The sequence below is a fragment of the Carcharhinus amblyrhynchos genome, chromosome 9 (genome assembly GCF_965287045.1).
Source record: "Carcharhinus amblyrhynchos chromosome 9, sCarAmb.v2.hapA, whole genome shotgun sequence".
NCBI classification, from domain to species: domain Eukaryota; kingdom Metazoa; phylum Chordata; class Chondrichthyes; order Carcharhiniformes; family Carcharhinidae; genus Carcharhinus; species Carcharhinus amblyrhynchos.
In genome coordinates, this window is record NC_137332.1 from 83,565,482 (window position 1) to 83,591,540 (window position 26,059).

Sequence of the window (26,059 nt, forward strand, 5' to 3'; positions counted from 1 at the left end):
CTAAATCACAATTGCCTAAAGTTCAAAAATTTGATTTACGAAGGTTTTCCCTTCCGAAGGTGAACGCCATCCTTCTCTTAGGATGTCTATCGGTGCCCCGCGTTAATGGATTAACAATACTATTCCACTGGAGTAAATCATTGACCAGATGTTGAGATTAGGGGGAGTCTTAAAGAGCCGAGCTTCAGACGAGAGACTTGCAATTTCCTTGTTGGGCTGATATTGAGGTGCAAAGTGTCACAATGCAGACATTGACGCGGAAGAAACGAACAATTAGTCCCCTTGGCCCAGGCCAACCTCCATGTAGACAACTCTTAAACGTGGGAGGAGGGGCCTTTAGACACTTCATCCAGTTTCTCCAACTGACAATGAGCAAATCGGGTAAGTTCACAACAAGAACTTTCCCCCCAGCGGCTGAGTTTCGGAAGCTGTTTGGCTCTGTGTCCATTCCCAGAAACTCCCCTGCTGCAAGGGGGCTCTGAAAATTCACCAACCCCTGACTCTCGCTTTGTGTGTTTCTTATGGAGAATTTGGGTTTGCTTTGAAATGCAAAACCGCCTATTGAATGTTTTCCTTTCCTCAAAAGCCTGCGAATATTGGACTTGATCCTGCTCAATGCCTCCTCCCAGTCTCCGTGAACCAAGATTGCAGGTTAGATGCACGAGTTGTTCAGAGGGAACTGTCCAACACGCTACTTGGCAATTGGAAAGAGGGAAAGACTGCAAGGAGGAGCGGGGGGCGGGGGTGGCTGTAGGTACTTTGCGGAGGGGGGCACCCCTTGTCAAGTAATCTCAAATCAGTTTGTTGCTGTTAGTGTGTGCACCAGAAAGCGAAGGTTTACAGCAGAAACACCATAAATTGTTTACCGCCAATTGCAAGTAGCTTGGAAATGTCAAATTGGATTCAACTTACTTTTCAAAAGACTCCAGACATTCCCCCCACGGAATTCCGTACATTTACCATGAATAATTCACCTAAACTGCACATCTTTGGGTTTTGAGAGGAAACCAGAGCACCCAGAGGAATCCCATGCAGACACATAGAATGTTTTATCTTATAACTTTCATCTCCAATCGTGTTGCCCCTCTCCCCCTTCCTGGGCATTTGTCACCCAGTGTGTCCTTCGCCGTGCCTTGCTCCCATCCACCTGGGCATTTGTCACCCAGTGTGTCCTTCTTCGCTTTGCCTTGTTCCCACCCTTCTGGGTGTTCGTCACCCAGTGTGCCTTCCTTCGCTATGCCTCTTGCCGTGCACCCCCCCCCCCCCGCCCGCCAGGCACTTGTCACCCAGTGCGTCCTCCCTCGTTGTGCCTTGCTCCCATCCTCCTAACTTACACACTGTCAATTCTCACATTGCTCCATCTTCCCAGAGCCAGTCACAATATAAACTGATTTCTTATTCCTGGATTGCTTGATTTGTGACTCATTTCCCATCCTTGAATTATTTACAGCATGGAAGGAGGCCATTCAGCCCATCAACCCCTCAAGCTCTCAGTAGTGCAATCCAGTAAACCCCACTCTCGTTTCAGTAAAGCCTGTTTCCCTCAAATGCCCATCCAACGTCCCTTTGAAATCATCAGAAGTCTCCGCTTGTTGTTTTAACAGGATGTTGTACTATTGCCTATTCCTAACTGAGTGGCTTATTAGGCCATTTCAGAGCATAGTTAATACTACAGGACTGGAGTCACATGTAGATCAGACCAGGTTATGGCAGGTTTCCTTTCAGAGGGTTTTATGATAATTGATAGTTTCATTGTCATCATTAGTGGCTTGTAATTTCAGATAACATGCAACTTTTATACAGTCGCCCAAGACTGAAATCGAACCTGGGTTTCTGGTACTGTGAGGCAGTAGTGCTAACTAGTGTGCTGCCAACTAAAGCTTTTCTTTATCGGACTTTATTTAAACCTATCACGATCTTGTACACTTCAATTAAACATCCCCCTCAATCTCCTTTGCTCCAAGGAAACCACCCCAACTTCTCCGGCCTGAACTTGTGGCCAAAGATCCGCCATTCTCAGAATGGTTCTGGGTAAATCTCCCTTGGTTTTAGTCAAACCGATTTATTTGATAGTAAACTCACACGCTTTCGAGGGGACTCCCTCTTCGTCAGGTGAATGGAGAGTTCTGGCCTCAGACAGAGCATATAAAGCACAGACAGTTTAGAGATTACTGATTAGTAATCAGTAATCACTAATCAGTAATCTGTAAACTGTCTGTGCTTTATATGCTCTGTCCGAGGCCAGAACTCTCCATTCACCTGACGAAGAGGGAGTCCCCTCGAAAGCTTGTGGGTCTACTATCAAATAAATCGGTTTGACTAAAACCTGGTGTTGTCAGACTTTTTACTGTGTTTACCCCAGTCCAACGCCTGCACATCCACATCATAAATCTCCCTCCACATCCTTTGGAGGACCCTCGCATCCTTCCTACATTGTGATGATCAGAACTGGACATAATACTCTCTAGCTGGGGCTTAACCAGAACTTTATAAAGGTTCAGCATAACTCCCTGCTTTTGTGCTTGATTCCTCTGTTTATGAAGCTTAAGATTCCACGTGCATTGCTAACTATTCAGTCTGTCCTGCCACCTGCGACAATTGATGTACGTGACCCCCATCTCCCAAAGACCTGCAGTCTTTTTAAAAAGAGATTTTACTTCCTTTAAAAATCATTCAACTTCTCCCAGTATTTGAAAAAGTGACCCAATTAGCTGCACTCTCCTATTCTTTCCCCATTAATTGGTAATTTTTCTCCCTTTCAACTATTTATCCCATTCGAATTTGAAAGTTGTTATTGAACCCACTTCCACCAGCCTTTTTGGCTGTGCCGAATTATGACCAGATCATCTTAATTCATTGCAAAAAACACATTTCTCCTTTCTGCAACTCTGGCCAATTATTTTAAATCTGTCTCCATTGATCACCAAACTTCTAGCCAGTCAAAACATACCTCCTTATTTTTTTTCCAAGAATATACTTTATTCATGAAAATCTCAAATAAACCATTGCAAATCTACATGTCTATGAATTGCAAACAGTGCAGAATTAAAACTTTTTTACAGTTCTACACATTACAGTCATAACATTTCAAAACTTAAAACTATATACATGCCTCAAAATTTACTGTGTGCCGTTATTTCTCAGATTGGCACACAGTTACGCAGGTCGAGGGTATTCTGCAGTTCCCGGGCCCTCGGTCTGCATCTGTTAAAAGGCCTTACAGTGTGGCCTTTCCCCATTGTACCTTTGTGGTGGCTGCTCCAAGCTTCAGCTTGTCCCTCAGCATGTAGTGAAAACATACCTCCTTATTTACTGCATATGTTGGATAAAAGAACGTAGCATGTGGGTTTGGGTGAAAACAACAACTCAGATTTATTGATATGCTGTTGCTGTGACGAAGGCTGGATGTAAGCGAGGCAAAAGCCTGTGAAGCAGCCAACGATATCACCAACTATGAACGTGACAGACACGTAAAGTGACAGTGCCATGACATCACCAGCTATACACGTGACTCGGCTCTTAAAGTGACAGTGCCACAACAAATATATAACCAACATGACTATAGTAGGGAGGCCACCTGATTGTAACTGTAACCGGGTGTGGACCAACCTGATTGTGACTGTAACTGGGTGTGTATCATCCTGATTATGACTGTAACTGGGCGCAGACCACCCTGATTGTGACTGTAACTGGGTGTGGACCACCCTGATTGTGATTGTATGGGCGTGGACCACCCTGATTGTGACTGTAACTGGGCGTGGACCACCCTGATTGTGACTGTATGGGCGTGGACCACCCTGATTGTGACTGTAACTGGGCGTGGACCACCCTGATTGTTACTGTATGGGCGTGGACCACCAGATTGTGACTGTAACTGGGAATGGACCATCCTGATTGTGACTGTAACTGGGAACGGACCATCTTGATTGTGACTGTAACTAGGCGTGGACCACCCTGATTGTGACTGTAACTGGGCGTGGCTACATTAGGGGTTCCACTCACATACACACAGGCCAGGATAGGGTGGGAAGATGCGGCGGCGCGGGCTCGTTGGGCCGAAGGGCCTGTTTCCCATACTGGGATGTTCTTTGTTCACCCTGATGGTGACTGTAACTAGGTGTGCACCATCCTAATTGTGACTGTAACTGGGTGTGGCCCACCTGATTGTGACTGTAACTGTACATGGACCACCCTGATTGTGACTGTAACTGGGCGTGGACCACCCTGATTGTGACTGTAACTGGGCGTGGACCACCCTGATTGTGACTGTAACTGTACGTGGACCACCCTGATTGAACTCCATGTGTGATGCTTGTGTTTCAGGCCAGTCCAGTTTTCATGAGCTACTTAAGAATGAAACATTTGTTGACTTCCTAAACACTTTCCTCAACTTGCCGGTAAGTATACAAATGTTTATTGTTTGTTGTGGGGAGTTGAGAAGCATTGGGAGGTGTTCAAGCTGTTGGTTGAATGTGTGGCGAGAACTGCTTGATTCATTTCACAAGCTATGCTGCAGTTGTTCCTGTGTGTTGCTTGTCGATTTCTGTTGCTCCTGTACATTTCCAGCATTTAGGTGTTGCTGCGTACCAGCACTGAGAAAATAAATGCTGTATTATTGGGGGTGCCCCCTTTCTGATGTAAAGCTGCATTGACACAAGTGGACCTGGGGAATTAGCTCCTCCCAAGGTGGTACCCGGTTGAATCGTCTTAGATCTGACTGTGGACACTGCACAACCCACAATATAGAGTTAAAGGCAAAATATTGCAGATGTTGGAATCTGAAATAAAAATAGAAAATACTGGGAAATCTCAGTAGGTCTGGCAGCATCTACGGAGAGAGAGCGTAGCTAATGTTTCGAGTCTGGATGATCCTTCATTAAAGTTCCCCATGGCTATTCATGCACCATACATTGATAGGGGCATACACAATAACTGGCGACAAGGCTGTTTGATGGCCTACTGTGATAACCCCCAAGACTTAATGGGGAACCACTGATTGACCTCCATGTAGCTCTCATTGAATATGAGCTCTCTGGGATTGGTGATTAACTAACCAGGTAGCGCTCGTACACTGGATACTGGATGAAGCAGGCCCCTGAGCTATTCCACTATTTCCAATAAGTGCTGGCAAGCTAGTGAGGCCCATGTCCCATGAATGAATAAAAAAAAATTCCTTTGTCCTGGTTGGGAGCTGTTGCGTCCGCCACAGGTTTGTGGTTTTTACTTCACTTTGTGCAGTGACAACCGACTCCTGGAGTTATTATACTGGTGACGAGGTAAAAGGAATATTTTGGTAACGCTGCTCATCAGATCATTCAGTTTTTGCAATGCCATTTTTCGGGAAATTGGAGCCATTTGACCCGGGTATTGAGGACTATCCACAATATGCTGAGAGAACGAGGTACTTCTTTCCAGCTAACGAAATAGAAGATATTCGGCAAAAGGTCATCCTGATGACTGCATGTGTGGCTGCAGCAAACTGTCTGACGTATCCAGAAGAACAGGGTCAGAGACCTTTGATGAGTTAGTAGAAATGGTGGCAAATCATTACTACAATCCTAAACCTTCCATCATCTTGCAATGGTACAGGCTTAATACTCCATTCGCAGGGGAACTGGTGACGGAATTCCTGACACAACTGAGAAAATTGGCAGAACATTGGCACAGCATTACCAGAAATGCTGACAGACTGTTTAGTATGTGGCACAAATGTTCTATTGACCCAAAGAAAGCTTTGGATAGAGCCAAACCTAGATTTTAAAAAAGCCACACAGCTGGCCTGAGCTTGTGAAAATTTGGAGAAAGGTGACCAAGAGCTGCATGATCTATAGATAATAATGTCCTTAGGCTTGGGCAAGTAAGCTAACCGCAGTCTCGGGTCCCCCAGCCTTGGGCGAGGAAAAGCGAGCAAGCAGGAAAACCAGGAAACCCTGGCACTGGATGAGAGGGAGTTGAACAATTTAGCGAGTGGCCAGCACAGCAGCACTGTGTGTGCAGCGAGGGAGCCTGCCCCATGCAAGGTTACCAAAACAAGCGGAGCATGCAGCACCCATAATGAGGGGCGAAGCCAACCCATCATAAAATGTATCAGATAAGTCAGGCTGAAGAGGAGAAACTAGCACTGTTAACTTGTATTACCGACACCGAAAGTGGCCCCGATGCAGCGCCAGGTGGATGGACATTCATTGGATATGGAGGTGGACATGGGAGCGGCAGTATCCATCATAGGAGAGCGAGAATTTAGAAGCTTACAATTGGGCATCTCTACACTCAAGTTGAAGGACACTACTAGGGCAAGATTGTCAATTTATACAGAAGGGCCATTATGAGCAGAAGGGATCGTGGTAACCCCAGTCACATCGGGGCAACAAACAGTTTGGCTCCCGTTGATATTGGTACAAGGACTAGGTCCCAGCCTTTTGGGTAGGGACTGGTTACAAAAAATCCACTTGGATTGGTAGCAGATTTTCGAAATGGGCACTGGAAACATATATGAGGTAATTGGAAAGCACCCAGAGGTTTTCCAGACAGGCTTTGAACAAATAAAAGGGGTCAAGGCAAACACTTACATGGACCCAGATGTTCAACCAAGATATTTTAAGGCAAGAGCAGCTGGCAGCTTAAGTGAAGACCGAACAGAAGTGATTAGAAGAGTTGGGGATAGTTTGGCCATTTTCCAAGTGGGTCGCAGCAGTAGTTCTGATGTTAAAGCTGGACAACACAATCCGCCTCTGTGGTGATTAAAAGATGATGGTGAATAGAGCGGCACGGTAGCACTGCTGCCTCACAGCACCAGAGGCCCAGGTTCAATTCCTGGCTCGGGTCACTGTCTGTGTGGAGTTTGCATGGTCTCCCTGTGTCTGCATGGGTTTCCCCCGGGTGCTCTGGCTTCCTCCCACAGTCCAAAGATGTTTGGGTTAGGTTGATTGGCCAAGCTAAATTGACCCTTAGTATCAGGGGGCTAGCTAGGGCACATACATGGGGTTATATGGATGGGGTCCGGGTGGGATTGTGGTCAGTGCAAACTTGATGGACCTCCTCCTGTGCTGCCTGGTTTTAGAACATCTTGTTTGGACAAAATTCCGATGCCAGTGCATGAGTTGCTCTATTTGGGAATCCGTATGTGACGAAATACCTGGAATTAAGCATAGAAGACGTCATTATCCTGTGGGGAACCCGGGTAGCTATCCCACATCCCACCCTAAGGCCTTCCCTTCATGAACTTCATAATGGATATCCAGGCATATCAAAAGTGAAGATGTTAGTGAGAAGTTACGTCTGGTGGCCTGGAACAGATGGGGACACAGAGAAAATGGTAAAAGTGTGCAGCATGTACCAAGAAAACCAAGCGGCTCCACTGATAACTTCCTTACACCCCTGGGAATGGCCTGGAAGACAATGGATGCATGTGGATTTTGCAGGACCATTTATGGCTTCATGTTTTTGTTATTAAACGATGCCCACTCTAAGTGGATGGAGGTGCACTGGATGATGTCCGTCACATCGCAGAGCACGACGGAGTGACAGACAACGGAACCCCATTTTCCAGTAGGGGATTTAGGACATTTATGGAAACAAATGGAGTACGATATGTCTGCACAGCTCCTTACCGTCCATCATCAAACGGACTAGCGGCACAAGCAGTCCAAGTTTTAACAAAGGGAATGAAGAAATAGACTAGGGGATCTGTAGACAATAAAGTGGCACATTTTCTTTTTGGTTACAGAACAATGCCACAAGTAACGACAGGTTTCGCCCTGACTGAGTTACTGATGGGCAGGTGGGAAGCCCCACAGACAATAGACCCATCCAGGTTGGCCCCAGCGGGACTTCCCAAGCCGAGTACTTCAGAGTCGGTTCGGCCACCACAAGAGAGGAAGCAGCACCAGTGGCACCAGCCACCTGTGGCCAATCAGAGAGGCAGACCCTCGTGCTGGGCAGCAGAATCTTCTAGAATCCCGGGACTACCACTCTGGGAGAGGTTTCCGAAATAAAGATACAGCCTCGACAAAACTACCATCCCCCAGTAGACTCGCTGGGCAGGATTTTACGGCTTCCCTCGGGCAGGACTGGAAATCCCCGCCCGAGGTGAGTGGAAATTCCCGTTGTCAGATCCCTGCCCGCGCCAACTCCATGGCGGGCGAGGTGGTCGGGCCATTGTGTCCATGTGAACTGTCGGAAAGGACCTTATGTTGGGGACCATGGTAGTTTGCAATGCTCTATATAAATGGTCTTCATTATATGTATATATGTTTCTTCCTTGTTTGTATACATGTTTAGATTGGGGAGATTTTGGATTAAATGGGAGGGATCAGATGTATATTGGGGTTTGGGGTGTGGACTGCCTCTTTAAGAGTGCAGGTCAGGTGACCTCTGGGCAAGTAGCTCCTCCCAGTGTGGGAGCCAGTCGGGCAGTCTGAGATTCAGCAGTGGAACAGTGTACCTGTCCAGCAAAGAACTCCCAGCGTTCAAGTTACTAAGCCTATCTTGTGATTCTTCATGGGTGATAGATGGTTGATAGCAACGTGGATAATACTCATTTTGTGTTCAAATCACTCTCTGCTCTTAATCTTTCTTAGCTCTGTGACCTCCTCCAGCCCCTACAACTCTCCTATTCCTGTAACCTCCTCCAGCCTCACTAACCCTTCCTATCCCTGTAACCTCCTCCAGCCCCAATAACCCTCCCTATCCCTGTAACCTCCTCCAGCCTCAATAACTCTCCCTATCCCTGTAACCTCCTCCAGCTTCAATAACCGTTCCTATCCCTGTAACCTCCTCCAGCCCCTACAACTCTCCCTATCCCTGTAACCTCCTCCAGCCTCAATAACCCTCCCTATCCCTGTAACCACCTCCAGCCCCTCGAGATATGTGTTCCTCAAAGTCTGGTGCATTCTCCAATCCTTCCATCATTATCAGCCAATCCTCTCAGCCCTGCTTGATATTTTGGCATAAAAACAGAAAATGCTGAAAAGTGTGCTCTGACAAAAGGTCATCCAGACTTGAAACATTGGCTCTATTCTCTCTCCACAGACCTGCTGAGATTTTTCAGCATTTTCAGTTTTTGTTTCAGATTCCCGCATCTGCAGTATTTTGTTTTAATCTGGATGTTTTACTAGTTAAAGGCACTATATAATCTCAGGCTCTTGTGATCCTGTGTCAGAAATGAAACAACATGGCATTGGGGATGTCCATGAGGCGTCAGTCTTGGGGGCAATATTTGGATTAATGTTGATCACCTTACGGAGGACAATGTAGAGGGAGCTTTATTCTGTACATTGCCCTGTGCCCATACCTGTCCTGGGAGTGTTTGATAAGACAATGTAGAGGGAGCTTTATTCGGTATCTACTACAGAGCTGTACCTGTCCTGCGGGTGTTTCATGGGGATTGTGTAGTGGGAGCTTTACTCTGTATCTAACCCTGTACTGTACCTATCCTGATATGGAGCTGATAATGATACCTAATGAAGGGGCAGCACTCTGAAAGCTAGTGCTTTAACCTGGTGTTGTGAGATTACTTACTGTACCTGTCCTGGGAGTGTTTAATGATAAGAAGTCTCACAACACCAGGTTAAAGTCCAACAGGTTTATTTGTAGCAAACACCACTAGCTTTCGGAACTGGCTGTTCCTCCATCAGGTGAGTGGGAGTTCTGATCACAAACAGGACATATGAAGACACTAACTCAATTTACATGAATAATGATTGGAATGTGAGTCTTTACAGCTAATCAAGTCTTAAAGGTACAGACAGTGTGAGTTGGGAGAGCATTAAGTACAGGTTACAGAAATGTGTATTGTCTCCAGACAGGACAGTTAGGACTTGCCTGGACTTGCAAAATGTCATCAACTGTCCTGTCTAGAGTCTGTGTGGTGTGGCCATCCCCACACCCCCCCTTCTTGCCTTCAAACAACCGTACAACCTCAAACAGACCATTATCTGCAGCAAACTACCCAGCCTTCAGGAGAACAATGACCATGACACTACACAATCCTGCCACAACAACCTCTGTAAGACGTGCCAGATCATTGACACGGATATCCTCATCTCACGTGAGAACACCATCCACCAGGTACACAGTACATACTCTTGCAACTCGGCCAACGTTGTCTACCTGATACGCTGCAGGAAAGGATGTCCTGAGGCATGGTACATTGGGGAGACCATGTTGATGCTACGACAATGAATGAACACCACTTGACAATCACCAGGCAAGATTGTTCTCTTCCTGTTGGCGAACACTTCAGCAGTCATGGGCATTCGGCCTCTGATCTTGGGGTAAGCATTCTCCAAGGCGGCCTTCACGACACATGACAGCGCAGAATCGCTGAGCAGAGACTGATAGCCAAGTTCCGCACACACGAGGACGGCCTCAACCAGGATGTTGGGTTCATGTCACACTATCTGTAACCCCTACAACTTGCCTGGACTTGCAAAATCTCACTAACTTTCCTGTCTGGAAACGATACATATCTTTTTAATTTGTGCTTAATACTCTCTCCACTCACAGTGCCTGTACCTTTAAGACTTGATTAGCTGTAAAGACTCACATTCCAATCATTATTCATGTAAATTGAGTTTGTGTCTTTATATGCCCTGTTTGTGATCAGAACTCCCACCCACCTGACGAAGGAACATTCAGTTCCAAAATGTGGTGTTTGGTACAAATGAACCTGTTGGACTTTAACCTGGTGTTGTGAGACTTTTTACTGTGTTTACCCCAGTCCAACGCCGGCATCTCCACATAGTGTTTAATGGGACAGTGTAGATGAAGCTTTTCTCGGTATCTAACCCCATGTTGTACCTGTCCTGGGGATATTTAATAGGACAGTGTAGAGGGAACTTTTCTTTGTATCTAACCCCATTCTGTACCTGTCCTGGGCTTGTTTGATGGGACAATGTTGAGGGAACTTTACTCTGTATCTGACTTCATCCTGGACCTGTCCTGGTAGTGTTTAATGAGGATTGCGCAGAGAGAGATTTACTCTAACCCTGTGCTACACCTGACCTGGGAGTGTTTGATTGGGGGCAGTGTAGAGGGAGCTTTACTCTGTATCTAACGTCATGCTGTTCCTGTTCTGGAAGTGTTTGTTGGGACAGTGTTAAGGGGGCTTTTCTCTGCTGAAATGTTTCCCGGTGCAATGGCCAGTTCTCATTGCCGCATTTGTTATTGCAAATTGACAATAATAGAGAGGCCAAAACGCTTTTTCTGCTGGCTTACCACGTATCTCCTTCGCTGGGTCATAAGCTCACAGGTTCATTAACTCCTGATATTTGTGTGCATAATCTCAGCTGGCAGTCCAATTGCAGCAACAGGGGAGTGCAGCACTGTCAGAAGTTGTCACCTTTTGGACAAGCTTAAAGTGAGGCTCTCAGGCGGATATCCTGTTTCGAAGAGAACTGCAGGAGTTACCCTGTTGTCCAAGCCCATTTATCTCACTCCACAATGACTTATGCGACAACACACCAGTCTTAGTCATTCTTCCAGTGGGGTTTGTGGGATCTGCTGTGCTGTAATCTGCCTTTCCTACATTACAATAGGCAACTACACTTCAAAGAATTTCACTGTGTGACATTTTGGGACATGCTGAGATACCGAAAGGTGAACGCCAGGTCCCCCTCTCCTCGGGGTGTTGGGTTCTGTTTAGCTGACTCTCCGGAAGATCAGGATACCTCTCAAAATCACGGATTGACTTCCTGGACACTTTACAAAAACCTGGGGAAAAATATATCACAGAAGCTTCAGAAGTGATGGATTTTTAAAGAATTTTTTTTTTTCGCATTCCTGTATGTCAGGTAAAAAAATATCAGCGTATGTCTTACAGAGCCTTAGTTAGTCCTCATTTAGAACATTGTGTACAATTCTGGTTGTTACATTACCAGACGGAAGTGGATGCTTTGGAGAGAGTATAGAAGAGGTTTTCCAGGATGTTGCCTGGTCTGAAGGGTATTAGCAAGAGGACAGGTTGGATAAGCTCGGTTTGTTCTCACTGGAACGACGGAGGTTGAGGGGGTGACCTGATGGAGGTCTATAAGATTTTGAGTGGCACAGACAGAGTGGATAGTTAGATGCTCTTTCCTAGATAGAAACGTCAAGTACTAGGGGACATAGGCTTAAGGTGCGAGGGGAAAAGTTTAGAGGAGATGTGTGAGGCAAATATTTTTACACAGAGGGTGGTGAATGTCTGCATCGATATCCATTACAAGGGAGGAAGTGTTAGGTTTTTTAGGGAACATTAAAACTGACAAATCCCCAGGGCCTGATGACATTTATCCTAGACTGCTCAGGGAGACAAGGGATGAAATTGCTGGGCCTCTGATGGAAATCTTCGTCTTTTCTTTGGACACAGGTGAGGTCCTAGAGGATTGGAGGATAGCGAACGTGGTACCATTGTTTAAAAAGGGTAGCAGGGATAACCCGGGTAATTATAGGCCGGTGAGCTTGACATCCGTGGAGAGGATTCTTAGAGATAGCATGTATATGCATTTAGAATGGAACAATCTCATTAGTGACAGACAATATGGTTTTGTAAGAGGGAGGTTGTGCCTTACTAATCTGGTAGAAATTTTTGAGGAGGTGACAAAAATGGTTGACGAAGGAAGGACTGTGGATGTCGTCTGTATGGATTTCAGTAAGGCGTTTGACAAAGTCCCTCATGGCAGGTTGGTGAAAAAGGTTAAGGCTCATGGGATACAAGGACAGGCAGCTAGATGGGTTGAGAACTGGTTTGGTCACAGGAGACAGAGGGTTGCAGTGGAAGGGTCTTTCTCTAGCTGGAGGTCTGTGATCAGTGGTGTTCCGCAGGCCTCCATACTGGGACCTCTGCTGTTTGTGATATATATAAATGATTTGGAAGAAGGAGTAACTGGTGTGATCAGCAAGTTTGCGGATGACACGAAGATGGCTGGACTTGCGGATAGCGATGAACATTGTCAGGGAATACAGCAGGATATAGATAGGCTGGTAAATTGGGCAGAGAAATGGCAGATGGAATTTAATCCAGATAAATGCGAGGTGATGCATTTTGGAAGAAATAATGTAGGGGGGAGTTGTACAATAAATGGTAGGACCATTAAGAGTGTAGAAACACAGAGGGACCTAGGTGTGCAAGTTCACAAGTCCTTGAAGGTGGCAGTACAGGTGGAGAAGGTGGTGAAGAAGGCATATGGTATGCTTGCCTTTATAGGAAGGGGTATAGAGTATAAAAGCTGGCATCTGATGTTGCAGTTGTATAGAACGTTGGTTAGACCACATTTAGAGTACTGCGTCCAGTTCTGGTCGCCGCACTACCGGAAGGACGTGGAGGCTTTGAAGAGAGTGCAGAGGAGGTTTACCAGGATGCTGCCTGGTATGGAGGGTCTTAGCTGTGAGGAGATATTGGGTAAACTGGGGTTGTTCTCCTTAGAAAGACGGAGAATGAGGGGAGACCTAATAGAGGTGTACAAAATTATGAAGGGTATAGATAGGGTGAACAGTGGGAAGCTTTTTCCCAGGTTGGAGGCGACGATCACGAGGGGTCACGGGCTTAAGGTGAGAGGGGCGAGATATAACTCAGATGTCAGAGGGAGGTTTTTTACACAGAGGGTGGTGGGGGCCTGGAATGCACTGCCAAGTAGGGTGGTGGAGGCAGGCACGTCAGGGTTGTTTAAGACTTACCTGGATAGGCACATGAACAGACTGGAGATGGAGGGATACAAATGAATGTTCTAGTCGAAGATCAAGAGCCTCAGGACGTTCCTGGGAATTAATAGATTCCTATCAGTCGTCCAACAGATTTTAAGGCTCACCTTGTCACTTACGTTGGAGCTATTGGGGATCTTCCATCACTGCCTGTATAGCCTGTTGTATGTCTATTTATGTTTATTGATGTCTCCTTTTACATCCACAGGTGATTCAGTCCACCTTGTTGGCCAACAAGGGGCATACACACGGTGGGTCGTGCGAGGGTTGCTCTTGGATGTTGCTTCGAGAGTTGCTAAGTGCTTCACGTCGTTGGTGTACGCTTATACTGGACCAACTGACGGGCAACACGTCAGCTCAGTGACTATCACTGTCTGCTGTGCAGTTACAGGGACCCGGGTCGGATCTCCGGCTTGGAACAATGTCTGTGGGAGTTTGCTCATTCTCCCCGTGCTTGCATGGGTTTTCTCCGGGTGCTCCGATTTCCTCCCACAGCCCAAAAACGTGCTTTTTAGGCTGATTGGTGTCAATAAATTGTCCCTGAATTGGATCTCCCTTAATCTGGCGTACATATAATTCCCTAAATTTCCACCCCCATTATTGCGGAGTTCCACTAGAGGTAGACAAAAATCGTCAACGATCGCCGACAGACTTGAATAAGGCACTGAGTGTTAAAATGAGCAGTGCAGGCTTGTAGGGCCAAAGGGCCTGTTTCCCGTGCTGTGCTGTTCTTTGTTCTTTGTTTTGTTATCCATGCTGCTTGGCAGCAAGGCCTGTCATGTGATCAAATTACCAGAGTCTCAATCAATGAGAGTTGCCGACCTGAGATTTCTCTCCTTGTGTTACTGTGAGTCTGCGATAGTCGAATGTGGGGCTGTTGTTTGCTGACAATTACTGGATGGACTCAGACCAAACAAATTGTCCGCCAAACAAAATATTCATTAAAGGGGAGTGTGCCTTTAAGAGGGAAAGTGGCCAGGCAGGAGTGACGGCACCTGTTCTCTGTTTTTCAGGTTTTTGGACAGACCCCAATCTATATTTTCAAGGACGAACAATGGGAACTCCAGCCTGTGCTGTCGTCCACTTTGGTGAGGCACAAGTGATTGAACCGGAGGACACAGATATGGTCAAATAGTGCATACACTCTCCATTCCCCTGCACCACATCCATCCTCTTGATCCATGTACACACACTGCCCAAATGATCGAACGTTTGGGGTTGAGGGGAAATGCTGGACTAACGTCGTGTCCAAATACACTGCGATTGATTTTTCTCGGTCTGTTTGCTTTGATGCTCACTGTGCTTGATTGCTTAAGCCTGGGTGTGGGCTCAGACAAAAGTAAGCAAAGCTGTAGCAGGCATTTAAAAACAGGGGTGAATAAAACCTGTTACACACTCAGGAGCTAGAAGCATTTCTGCATGGCTCCAAGATATTTAAGGTACAACAAGGATCCACCTGGGGAGCTGGGATCTGGGCTAACATTCTACCTCCAAGTGTGTCTCCCTGGGCTGGAGGGGTAGGTTGGAGGGAAGGACCTGGGTGGGATTATCTTTGGAGTGTCGGCATTGACACGAACAGCCGGATGGCTTCTTTCTGTAGGGAATATAGAACGTTACAGCACAGTACAGGCCCTTCGGCCCTCGATGTTGCACCGACCAGTGGAACCAACGTAATGACCCTGATAAGGCTCTAAGGTGAGGGGTAAAATCACTCAGGGCTTCTTCCTTCTTCTGAATGCTGGCCAGAGTCATGATGGAATTGACACAAGGCTAACTTGAGCGGCTTTGGCCCTTAGGTTGCCTCGATTGTAGTTAGTCTGAATGTGAGGGGGGGCTGCTGACAGTGGTGCTGATTCAGGTGCTGGGCAGGCCCAACATGATCCTGTGAGGCAGTACCAAGGATCAGAGGAATAATCCGTTTATATCTGAAATTGAATAAGGTGGGAATCAGGTGAGTGGGGTTCCTACCGATGTTTTGCTGAGCTTACAGTACCCAATCAGAGGGATTCCTCAAGGACATTCCTGATGCCACAGCCCAGGTGCCTGCCTGAGCTGTGGGCTCCAAGCAGGGCAAGCGTGTTCAGTGATTCAAGTAGGGGTTTCCCAAACTTTTCCTGCCAGCGAATCCCTTTGACCTCCCAAAAGGATAGTTGGAACCTCTAAGAAAGTGCCACAAAAGATGTGGTTGTTTTCACACAATAGGTACAGACAGACAAGAACAACTTGTTAAAAGAGTTTTCTATTTCGTATGCACATAAATTTATAATTAAAAAGCTTTCTTATTCAACAAATACTTAAGTCTTCCCTTTTTCTCACTTTTGATGGGAGGAAGGATGCTACTTCCTTGCTTGCAAATACATTTAATTTTACAAGTGCTGCTAGAGAGCTGGATTCTCAGAAATGATATACACGTATACACGCAACCTCACAACTAAATGAAACACACACACTTTCTCCTATTTTTTGCTATCTCTCTCACAGACACATACATAAAAACACAGAAACTCACCTTTGTGTCTCACACACTCACCTCTCACACACACCTTTCTCTCTCTCTGTCTCAGCTGTGCATTCTCACCACACACACACACACACTCTCAGCTGTGCTTACTCACCACACACACTCTGTTTCAGACATGCATTCTCACCACATGCACACACACTCAGACATGCATACTCACCACACACACAGTACTTCAAACACGCATACTCAGCACATACACACTCCCAGACATGCATTCTCACCACACGCACACACTCTCAGACAAGAGTACTCACCACAGACACACACTCTCAGACACACATACTCACCACACACACTCTCAGACATGCACACTCACCACACACACACTCACACATTCTCCCTCTCTGCAACATCAAATAAAGTTTTCACAAAAATTGAGTAAGGGTGCAATCTGGCTGGTAAGAGTGCGTAAGAGGCAAAAAATCAAGTTCATGCCTGGTTTTTCATCATTTGTTCTCATACCCATACTTTACCTGTCATTAGTAAGTCCTGGATATTATCGTCTGGATTCACTTGTACTTACTTCCTGGTGAGGTGGTAAAGTGGGCTACAGAGGGGTTCATAACAGGGGGCTGACTGGGGGGTCCCAATTCCAATACCGGTGACCTGTGTCACCATGGGGATGTAGTTGTGGGCATGATGTCTGTGAGGGCGGGTAGTATATGATCTCCCAGTTCACTGGGAGATCAGGCACTGTGCAGTGGCGCTCCGTGCAGTCTGCAACTGGCTTCGCTGGTGAGCTTAGTCTCTGCTCCGTGCCCCTACTGGTGCGAACCACATATCTGTCTAAAAAAAGTGACAAAGGCGGGTTTTTCCAGCCGTGCTCATTCCAAGGCCGACAATTGCCGCCTGAGGTCAACGGACCTTTGCATGGTCTGCCTGTGCCCGTTACGATTCCCGTGGCAGGCACAATGGGAAAATTCCACCCCAAGTTGCATTTACAAACTTGTCCAAAAGACAGGTCCAAAACACTTCCGTTATCTCATTTGTTCAGTGCTTAGGTGGGGATCTTCCAAAAAATCCAAGGGCGTGATTTTACAGAAAAAAAATGTAAGTGCTGAATGAGTGAGAAACGGGAAAGAATAGTGCTTTTTCTCTCGGTGAGCTACGAATGACAATTGTTCGGCACTCAGTGTGAAAAATGAGCCCCGATGTGATTCTCACCGATAGGGGATGGTGTGGGGGAAGTACCCCGAGCTCAGTGGCTGAAGAGCGCCTGGAGTGCTATTGTGCAGGCGCCTCCTACCGCTCCCCGCCTCCGCTGCATGGACATTGCATGCCATCCCCTCCCCCGCAGATCGATCCTTGTGGCAGTCCCTCCCCTCTCCCCCAGCCCCCTGCACTCTCCTGCCAATCTTTGCCTGTGCTGGTCCCTCCCTGAGATGTAAGGTCACACCCCAAGTGTCTAAAAAGTCTGAAAATTGGAGTGTTTTACTCCAGTTTCTGCAGTGAACTATCCTGCACAATTTTCCCACACTCGGTGGGTTCACATCGGTCGGGGTGGGGTGGGGGGGGGGGGGGGGGTTGGGGGGAGGGGATGTTGGGGGTGGGGGTTTCAGAGCCTAAGCTGCAGGCTGCTCATGGCACCAACGTACAAATGCCCCAATCTCTCAGTGCACTGAGAGTTAACCTATCACCCATCCACCCCCTTACAGAAATCACCCTCCTCCTCATCATTAGCAGCAGAGTAAACCCCCTCTCCTTCATGGGAATGCATTGTGTCAAGCATTGAGGCATCAAGACCCTCTTGATAAGCCCACCCCCATTGTGACCCCCTTCTGATTACACGTCCCCCCCCCCCCACAATTGCCTGTCAGCCCACTGCACGCACCCATTACCGATCAGCCACTCGGCATGCCCCACCTCCCTGCATTTGCAGGTCACTTCTCTTGCCTCTCCACTGTGGAGAACTCCCTCCATCGCTTTCCCCGCCCACCCCCATCATAGCCTCGCACCTATTCAGGCTCCACCTCCACTCAAACCCCGTCCCCTTGGCACTGCTGCGGTGCCCAGCAGGCGGTGCCAGGCCCTGCCCCAAACCACCCGTGGGCTTCAATGGCTTCCAATCCTCCCGGCAAGGCCATCACGTCAATTCTCCGCTGATCTGGATTGGCAGTGATTCTCGCTGGCGAGAGGGAAATGTCTCAGGGTTAATATCACATGAATCTTGATATTCATATTGAAATCTGCTTTGCGTCCTCTTTGGATTGCGATCGTGCCTGCGAAACCATGACCGTGAATATTGGCTTTCGATACGAGATTGTCTTTCGCCCAGTGCAGCAGCTGGAAAAGTTGACAACCAGAATTTTTTTTGTAAGATTGCACGCCAAATGTCGCCTCAGGCGATAAAACGGGTGTGATTCGCGCCAGTGCAATTTTCCTGCACTTGGGGCAAGTGGTGAGTTTTCCACTGGTTCTGAGCTCAGTGTAAACACGCCGGTGAGTCCAGCTGCACAGAGATGGGTGCTATTCATCATAGAATCCCTGTGTGCAGAAGGAGGCCATTTGGCCCTATTCCTGTAACCCCGTGTATTTACCCTGCTAGCCCACCTGACACTCGGGTCAATTTAGCATGGCCAATCCACCTAACCCACACATCTTTGGACTGTGGGAAGAAACCGGAGCACACGGAGGAAACCCACGCAGACACGGGGAGAACATGCAGACTCCGCACAGTCACCCAAGGCTGGAATTGAACCCAGGTCCCTGGTGCTATGAGGCAGCAGTGTAATGACACATGCTGTCCATTACATTATTATAGGACACCCCAATCTCAAAGTGAAATTGAGGACCCCCTCATCAAATTGTGGGGATGGCCTCCAAATTCTCCCCATTCCCCAGTGTGGACATTATTTGAGACCAGTAGTGATTCTCGGTTCCTATTGCGCCTGAGGGTCGGAAATTCCCAGGAGCTGGGAAGATCCGGCCTTGGACAGACTCTGCATATTTAAATGCCCTTACTGGAGAGGAACCAGATTACACCTGGGAGTGGTGGGTGGGCAGATACCAATAAGGTTTAGCAGAATGCACTGAGCCCCTCATCCGTGCTTCTCTGGCATTGCTGTGCTTTAATGCATTTGGCACAACATGGCTGGAAAATCTAGGCCATACTCTCCCCCTCTCTCTCTCTCTCACACAAACACACAACCCCTCTCTTTCTCACACACACACGCGCTCCCTTCACTCTCTCTCTCTCTCACACACAAATGCACTCCGCTCCCTCTTTGTCTCTCTCACACACACACTCACTTCTCTCTTGCTCTCTCTCTCTCTCACACCCCTGTCTCTCTCTCTCACACCCCTGTCTCTCTCTCTCTCTCTGTCTCACCCCCAGATCCCCACACACACACTCCCCTCCTTCTCTCTCTTTCACACACACATACACATACCCATCTCTCTCTCTCTCACACACACACACACACACCCCCCTCTCTCTCTCTGTCTCACACGCACACCCATCGCTCTCTGTCTCACACATATACCCTCCCCCTCTTTCTCTCTCATAGACTCGTAGAGGTTTACAGCATGGAAACAGGCCCTTTGGCCCAACTTGTCCATGCTGGCCTTTTTTAATAAACCCTTAAGCTAATCCTAATTGCCCGCATTTGGCCCATATCCCTCTATACCCATCTTATCTATGTAACTATCTAAATGCTTTTTAAAAGACAGAATGGTAGCCACCTCTATTACTACCTCTGGCAGCTTGTTCCAGACAGTCACCACCCTCTGTGTGAAAAAATTGCCTCTCTATCTCTATCTCCTCATCTTAAACCTATGCCCTCTAGTTTTAGACTCCCCTACCTTTGGGAAAAGATATTGACTATCTACCTTATCTATGGCCTTCATTATTTTATAGACCTCTATGAAGTCACCCCTCAGCCTCCTACGCTCCAGAAAAAAAGTCCCATTCTATCCAGCCTCTCCTTATAACTCAAACCATCAAGTCCCGGTAGCATCCTAGTAAATCTTTCCTGCATTCTTTCTAGTTTAATAACATCCTTTCTATAACAGGGTGACCAGAATTGCGCACAGTATTCCAAGTGTGGCCTTACCAATGTCTTGTACAACTTCAACAAGACATCCCAACTCCTGTATTCAATGTTCTGCCCAATGAAACCAAGCATGCCGAATACCTTCTTCACCATTCTGACCACCTGTGACTCCACTTTCAAGGAGCTATGAACATGTACCCCTAGATCTCTTTGTTCCATAGCTCTCCCCAACGCCCTATCATTAACTGAGTAAGTCCTGCCCTGGTTCAGTCTACCAAAATGCATCATCTCGCATTTGTCTAAATTAAACTCCATCTGCCATTCATCAACCTACTGGCCCAATTGATCAAGATCCCATTGCAATGGGAGAAAACTTTATTGTCCACTATGCCACCAATCTTGGTGTCATCTGCAGACTTACTAACCATGCCTCCTATATTCTCATCCAAATCATTAATATAACTGATAAATAACAGTGGAGTCTCTCTGTCTTACACACACAGCCCCCTCCCTCGATCTCTCACACACACACACCCACCCCTCCCTCTCACTCACACACATAGATGCAGCACTCTCCCTCTCTCTCTCACACACTCAGATCCCTCTCACACGCACACGCACACACACCTTTTTCACACACACACACCTCTCTCTCTCACACACACACACACACACCTCTCTCACACACACACACACACACACCTCTCTCTCTCACACACACTTCTCTCTTCCTGTCTCACACATACACACCAGAATCTGTTGACTGTTTTATGCTTACTGTGATTGGTTGGTTAAACTGGGTTGTTTCTTGACTCAAGAGAAGCTACTCGAAGCTGAGCCATTTTGAAATTTTAAAAAACTGCAAATACATTTGTTTCCAAATGAGAAGCTGGTGTCATCGCTGCGCTGCTCTAAGGTAAAAATGTCCATCAAATTATCAACACAATGCACAACGCTTGACTGGGCAGGACCTGTGGCATTGGGACTGAGGTAGGTAAGTAATCTCACAACACCAGCTTAAAGTTCAACAGGTTTATTTGGTAGCACGAGCTTTCAGAGCACCGGTCCTTCATCAGGTGAGTGAAGAATTGTGTTTGCAAACAGAGCTTACATAGACCGAGACTCAATTTACAAGATAATGGTTGGAGTGCGAGACTTTACAGGTAATCAAGTCTTAAAGGTACAGACAATGTGAGTAGGGAGAGGGTTAAGCACAGGTTAAAGAGATGTGTATTGTCTCCAGCTAGGACAGTTAGTGAGATTTTGCAAGGCCAGGCAAGTTGTTGGAGTTACAGATAGTGTGACATGAACCCAAGATCCTGGTTGTAACCATACCATATCTGTAAACCCGTTGGACTTTGACCTGGTGTTGTGAGACTTCTTACTGTGCTTAACCCAGTCCAATGCCGGCATCTCCACATCAGGATTGGAATTGGGCAAGGCCTGTGGGACTGGGCAGGGCCTGTGGGACTGGGCAGAGCCTATGGGACTGGAATTGGGCAGGGCCTGTGGGATTGGACAGGGCAGTGGGACTGGGATTAGGCAGGGCCCATGGGACTGGGCAGGGCCTATGGGACTGGATAGGGCTTGTGGGACTGGGACTGGGCAGGGCCTGTGAAACTGAAATTGGGCAGGGCCTGTGGGACTGGAATTGGGCAGGACCTGTGGGATTGGACAGGGCAGTGGGACTGGGATTAGGTAGGGCCCATGGGACTGGGCAGGGCCTATGGGACTGGGCGGGGCGTGGGGGACTGGGACTGGGACAGGGCAGGACCTGTGGGATTGGGATTAGGCAGGGCCCATGGGACTGGGCAGGGTCCGTGGGACTGGAATTGGGCAGGACCTGTGGGATTAGACCCTTTCTTGGAAAGGGTTGAAAATTCAGATTCAGTGGTCAAGACAATCCTTTTAAGTGATCTCATCAGGGTGAGGTTGGAGTAACTCGCCCAGTCGCATGCTGTTAGTGATGGGGACAGCCGGTGCAGGCTGTAATCCCCAATCTTACACATGCACATCCTGTTGGAAGCCCCTCTCTGTTTGAAACCTGTTCGTCAAAGTAGTCGTTACCTGGAAGCTGGACAGGCAATTCTTTTATTCAGGCTTCAATACTGTTGTGAATACTTTTCCCAATGTTTGCTGTCTCCTGCACCATGAAAACATAACCAGCAGCTGGAATATATTTGGGGATGTTTTCCTGTTGAAATACTAATTCAGTGATGTGTTTCTTTTCAGCACAAGAGTGTGAGGGGGCTTCTGAAATGGTTGGAAGAATATCGTTTGCCCCATTTCTACCAGACAGATCTGTATTTTCACTTTCTCCTCTGTGAATTGCTGCTCGATGAAGATTTGCCCTCGACAACAGGTGTGTGCTGCCTAAAGCTGCTTCAGTCAGAATGGTTCTGCTAATTGTACATTTCCAGCAGTCGAGGGCTGTCACATTGGGGCAGCGCTGCAGGAGTGCTGCACTCTCATCTCTGCCATGCCACCTATGTTGATGACAGACAGCTCTCCATCACTTCCTCTGACTCTTGTGCTGCCTCTGTGCTACCCGTCTGTCTGCCGACAGGATGACCAGAAATTCTTCCTGTTTTTAGTGGGCTGACAGAAGCCCCTCTGTCCCTCTCCCTGGCCATTCTTGGGTTGAACCAGACTGCTCACAACCTTGATGTCACCCTGTTTGACCTAGACCCCGTATCTTCTCTGTCTCCTGTCGTGCATACTGGCTCTTTTCATCTTGGTGGCTTCGCTCATCACCATCCCTGCTTCAGCTCATACAAACATACAAAATTAGGAGCAGGAGTAGGCCACTCGGCCTCTCGGGTCTGTTCTGCCATTCAATATGATCATGGCTGAACTGATTGCAACTTCAATCCCATATTTCTGCTGACCCCCAATGACCTTTCACCCTCTTGTTAATTAAGAATCATCTTGCTTTACCTTCAAAATATTCAAATCCTCTGCTTCCACTGCCTTTTGAGGAAGAGTTCCAAAGCCTCGCAACCCTCAGAGACAGAAAATGTTCCCTCATTTCTGCCTGAAATGGATGACCCCTTATTTTTAAACGTGACCCTGAGCTTTAGATTTTCCCACAAGAGGAAACATCCTCTCCACATTCACCCTGTCAAGATCCCTCAGGGTCTTCAGTGTTTCAATCACGTCGACTCTTACTCTTCTGAACTCCAGTGAATACAACCTTTCCTCATAAGACAACCCGCCCATTTCTGGTATTAGCCTGCTCAACCTCCCTGAACTGCTTCCAACACATTTACATCTTTCCTTCAATACAAAGACCAATACTATACGCAGTACTCCAGATGCAGTCTCAAGCCAATGCCCGGTACAACTGAAGCATAACCTCTCTACTTTTATATTCAATTCCCTTTGCCCCCGAGTTCTCGTGACTATCAAATGAAAATCTCTCGAAGGGCTTGCTCTGGTGTTAAAACTCCCAAAAGATTAAATATTTTAAAAAAAGAATCTGATAGAGTTATAGAGGTTTACAGCATGGAAACAGGCCCTTTGGCCCAACTTGTCCATACCACCCTTTCTTTTTTTAAACACCTAAGCTGATTCCAATTGCCCGCATTTGGCCCATATCCCTCTATACCCATCGTACCCATGTATCTATCTAAATGGTTTTCAAAAGACAAAATTATACCTGCCTCTACTACTACCTCTGACAGCTTGTTCCAGACACTCACCACCCTCTGTGTGAAAAAATTGCCCCTTTGGACACTTTTGTATCTCTCCCCTTTCACCTTAATCCTATGCCCTCTAGTTTTAGAATCCCCTACCTTTGGGAAAAGATATTGACTATCTAGCTGATCTGTGCCCCTCATTATTTTATAGACCTCTAAAAGATCACCCCTCAGCCTCCTCTGCTTCAGAGGAAAAAGTCCCAGTCCATCCATCCTCTCCTTATGACTCAATCCATCAAGTCCTGGTAGCATCCTAATAAATCTTTCCTGCATTCTTTCTAGTTTAATAATATTCTTTCTATAATAGAGTGACCAGAATTGCACTTAGTATTCCAAGTGTGGCCTCACCAATGTCTTGTACAACTTCAACAAGACATTCCAACTCCTGTTTCCAATGTTCTGACCGATGAAACCAAGCATGCTGAATGCTTTCTTCACCATTCTATCTACCTGTGATTCCACTTTCAAGGAGCTATAAACATGTACCCCTAGATCTCTTTGTTCTGTAACTCTCCCCAATGCCCTACCATTAATTGAGTAAGTCCTGCCCTGGTTCAATCTACCAAAATACATCACCTCGCATTTATCTAAATTAAACTCCATCTGCCATTCGTCAGCCCACTGGCCCAATTGATAAAGATCCTGTTGTAATTGGAGATAACTTTCTTCACTGTCCACTATGCCACCAATCTGAGTATCATCTGCAAACTTACTAACCATGCCTCCTATATTCTCATTCAAATCATTAATATAAATGACAAATAACAGTGGGCCCAATACTGATCCCTGAGGCACACCGCTGGTCACAGGCCCCCAGTTTGAAAAAAACTCTTTACAACCACCCTCTTGTATCCATTTAGATACCTCACCCTGCATCCTGTGAGATTTAACTTTATACAACAACCTACCATGTGATACCTTGTCAAAGGCCTTGCTAAAGTCCATGTAGACAACATCAACCTCACTGCCCTCATCTACCTTCTTGGTTACCCCTTCAAAAAACTCAATTCCATTTGTGAGCCATGACTTCCCACTCACAAAGCCATGCTGACTTTCCCTAATCGGTCCTTGTGTCTCTAAGTGCCTGCAGATCCTGTCTCTCAAAATACCTTCCAACAATTTACCCATCACAGATGTGAGGCTCACTGGCCTGTAGTTCCCAAGCTTTTCCCTGCAGCCCTTTTTAAACAAAGGCACAACCTTGGTTGTGATATTTTGGTTTAAAGGTTAAGTATTGACCAAGATATTGTGGGGACTCAAATAACAAATGAACATGTTGGATATGCTCATGGATCAGGTGTATCAATGGATTGAGAAGCAGAGTCAATGTTCCAGGTCCGTAGAGGTGTTGGCAAGGCCTTCAGAGTGGGGAGGGGAAGGGGGGGGTGGTGTTGAAGGCATGACCCATAGACAGACGTCTTGTCCCAATTGTTCTTGCTGGATCCACACATCCCTGGCCTCCCCCGCACTATCTTTAACCCTACCCCTCCCCCCAGCCCCCTCCACGACCACTCCCCACCCCACTGGTCACTAACAAAAGCTGCAAACCTTCCACACCCAACACATGTGGAAGGTGAAAAAAGCCTTTAATCACACCAGCAATCTCAGACAAACATGTCCCAAGAAGGCCAGACCTGGGACAAAAGACCAAATTACTGGACAATCCCAGTAAATCTGGGATTGTCAGCCACCTGGCTGCCTTAGCTGCAGAGTATTTCCAGATGTTTTCACCTTGGTCAGCACTTGCAATGTCAGGGAGAACCCTCCTGGTGACTCTTTTCAAAACTCCTCATGCGATCTTGAAATATTCTCCAAGAGGTATCCTGTGTTTAATAACTAGGTTGAGAAATGACACCTCAGGCAGTGCAATGTTCCCTCAGCGGCACTTGTGTGTCAGGCTGGAATTTGTGGCCAAGCCTCTGGAGCTGGGCCTTGGACCCATGACCTTCTGAGTTTTGGGCCTACTTCAGTGATGTCTTTCGACAGTTTAGGATCAGAGCCAGAGTTAGTTCCCAGGCCTAAACATTTCCAGTAAGTCAGCATCGGGAAGACCTCATCTCTGCTCTTTGGGTCGATAATCCTTCCATGTTTCCAATCTGGCCTCTCAGTCCCGGCCTGTGTATCCTGTAACAGAGTTAGAGATGCATTTTGATTGTGTTTAGTGTTGG

At 47.0% G+C, this 26,059-nt stretch overlaps 1 protein-coding gene across 1 annotated transcript in view; it reads left to right on the forward strand.

The window, feature by feature from the left end:
* The first annotated feature begins 242 nt into the window (after nucleotides 1–242).
* The window catches only part of rgsl1 (regulator of G protein signaling like 1), a 93,074-nt gene continuing 67,257 nt past the window's right edge, over nucleotides 243–26,059 (forward strand). The window contains exons 1-4 of the mRNA XM_080196779.1: nucleotides 243–381; nucleotides 4,324–4,397; nucleotides 14,691–14,765; nucleotides 22,426–22,555. Coding sequence (XP_080052905.1) covers nucleotides 243–381; nucleotides 4,324–4,397; nucleotides 14,691–14,765; nucleotides 22,426–22,555 — 418 coding nt within the window. The remainder of the gene's footprint in view (nucleotides 382–4,323; nucleotides 4,398–14,690; nucleotides 14,766–22,425; nucleotides 22,556–26,059) is intronic.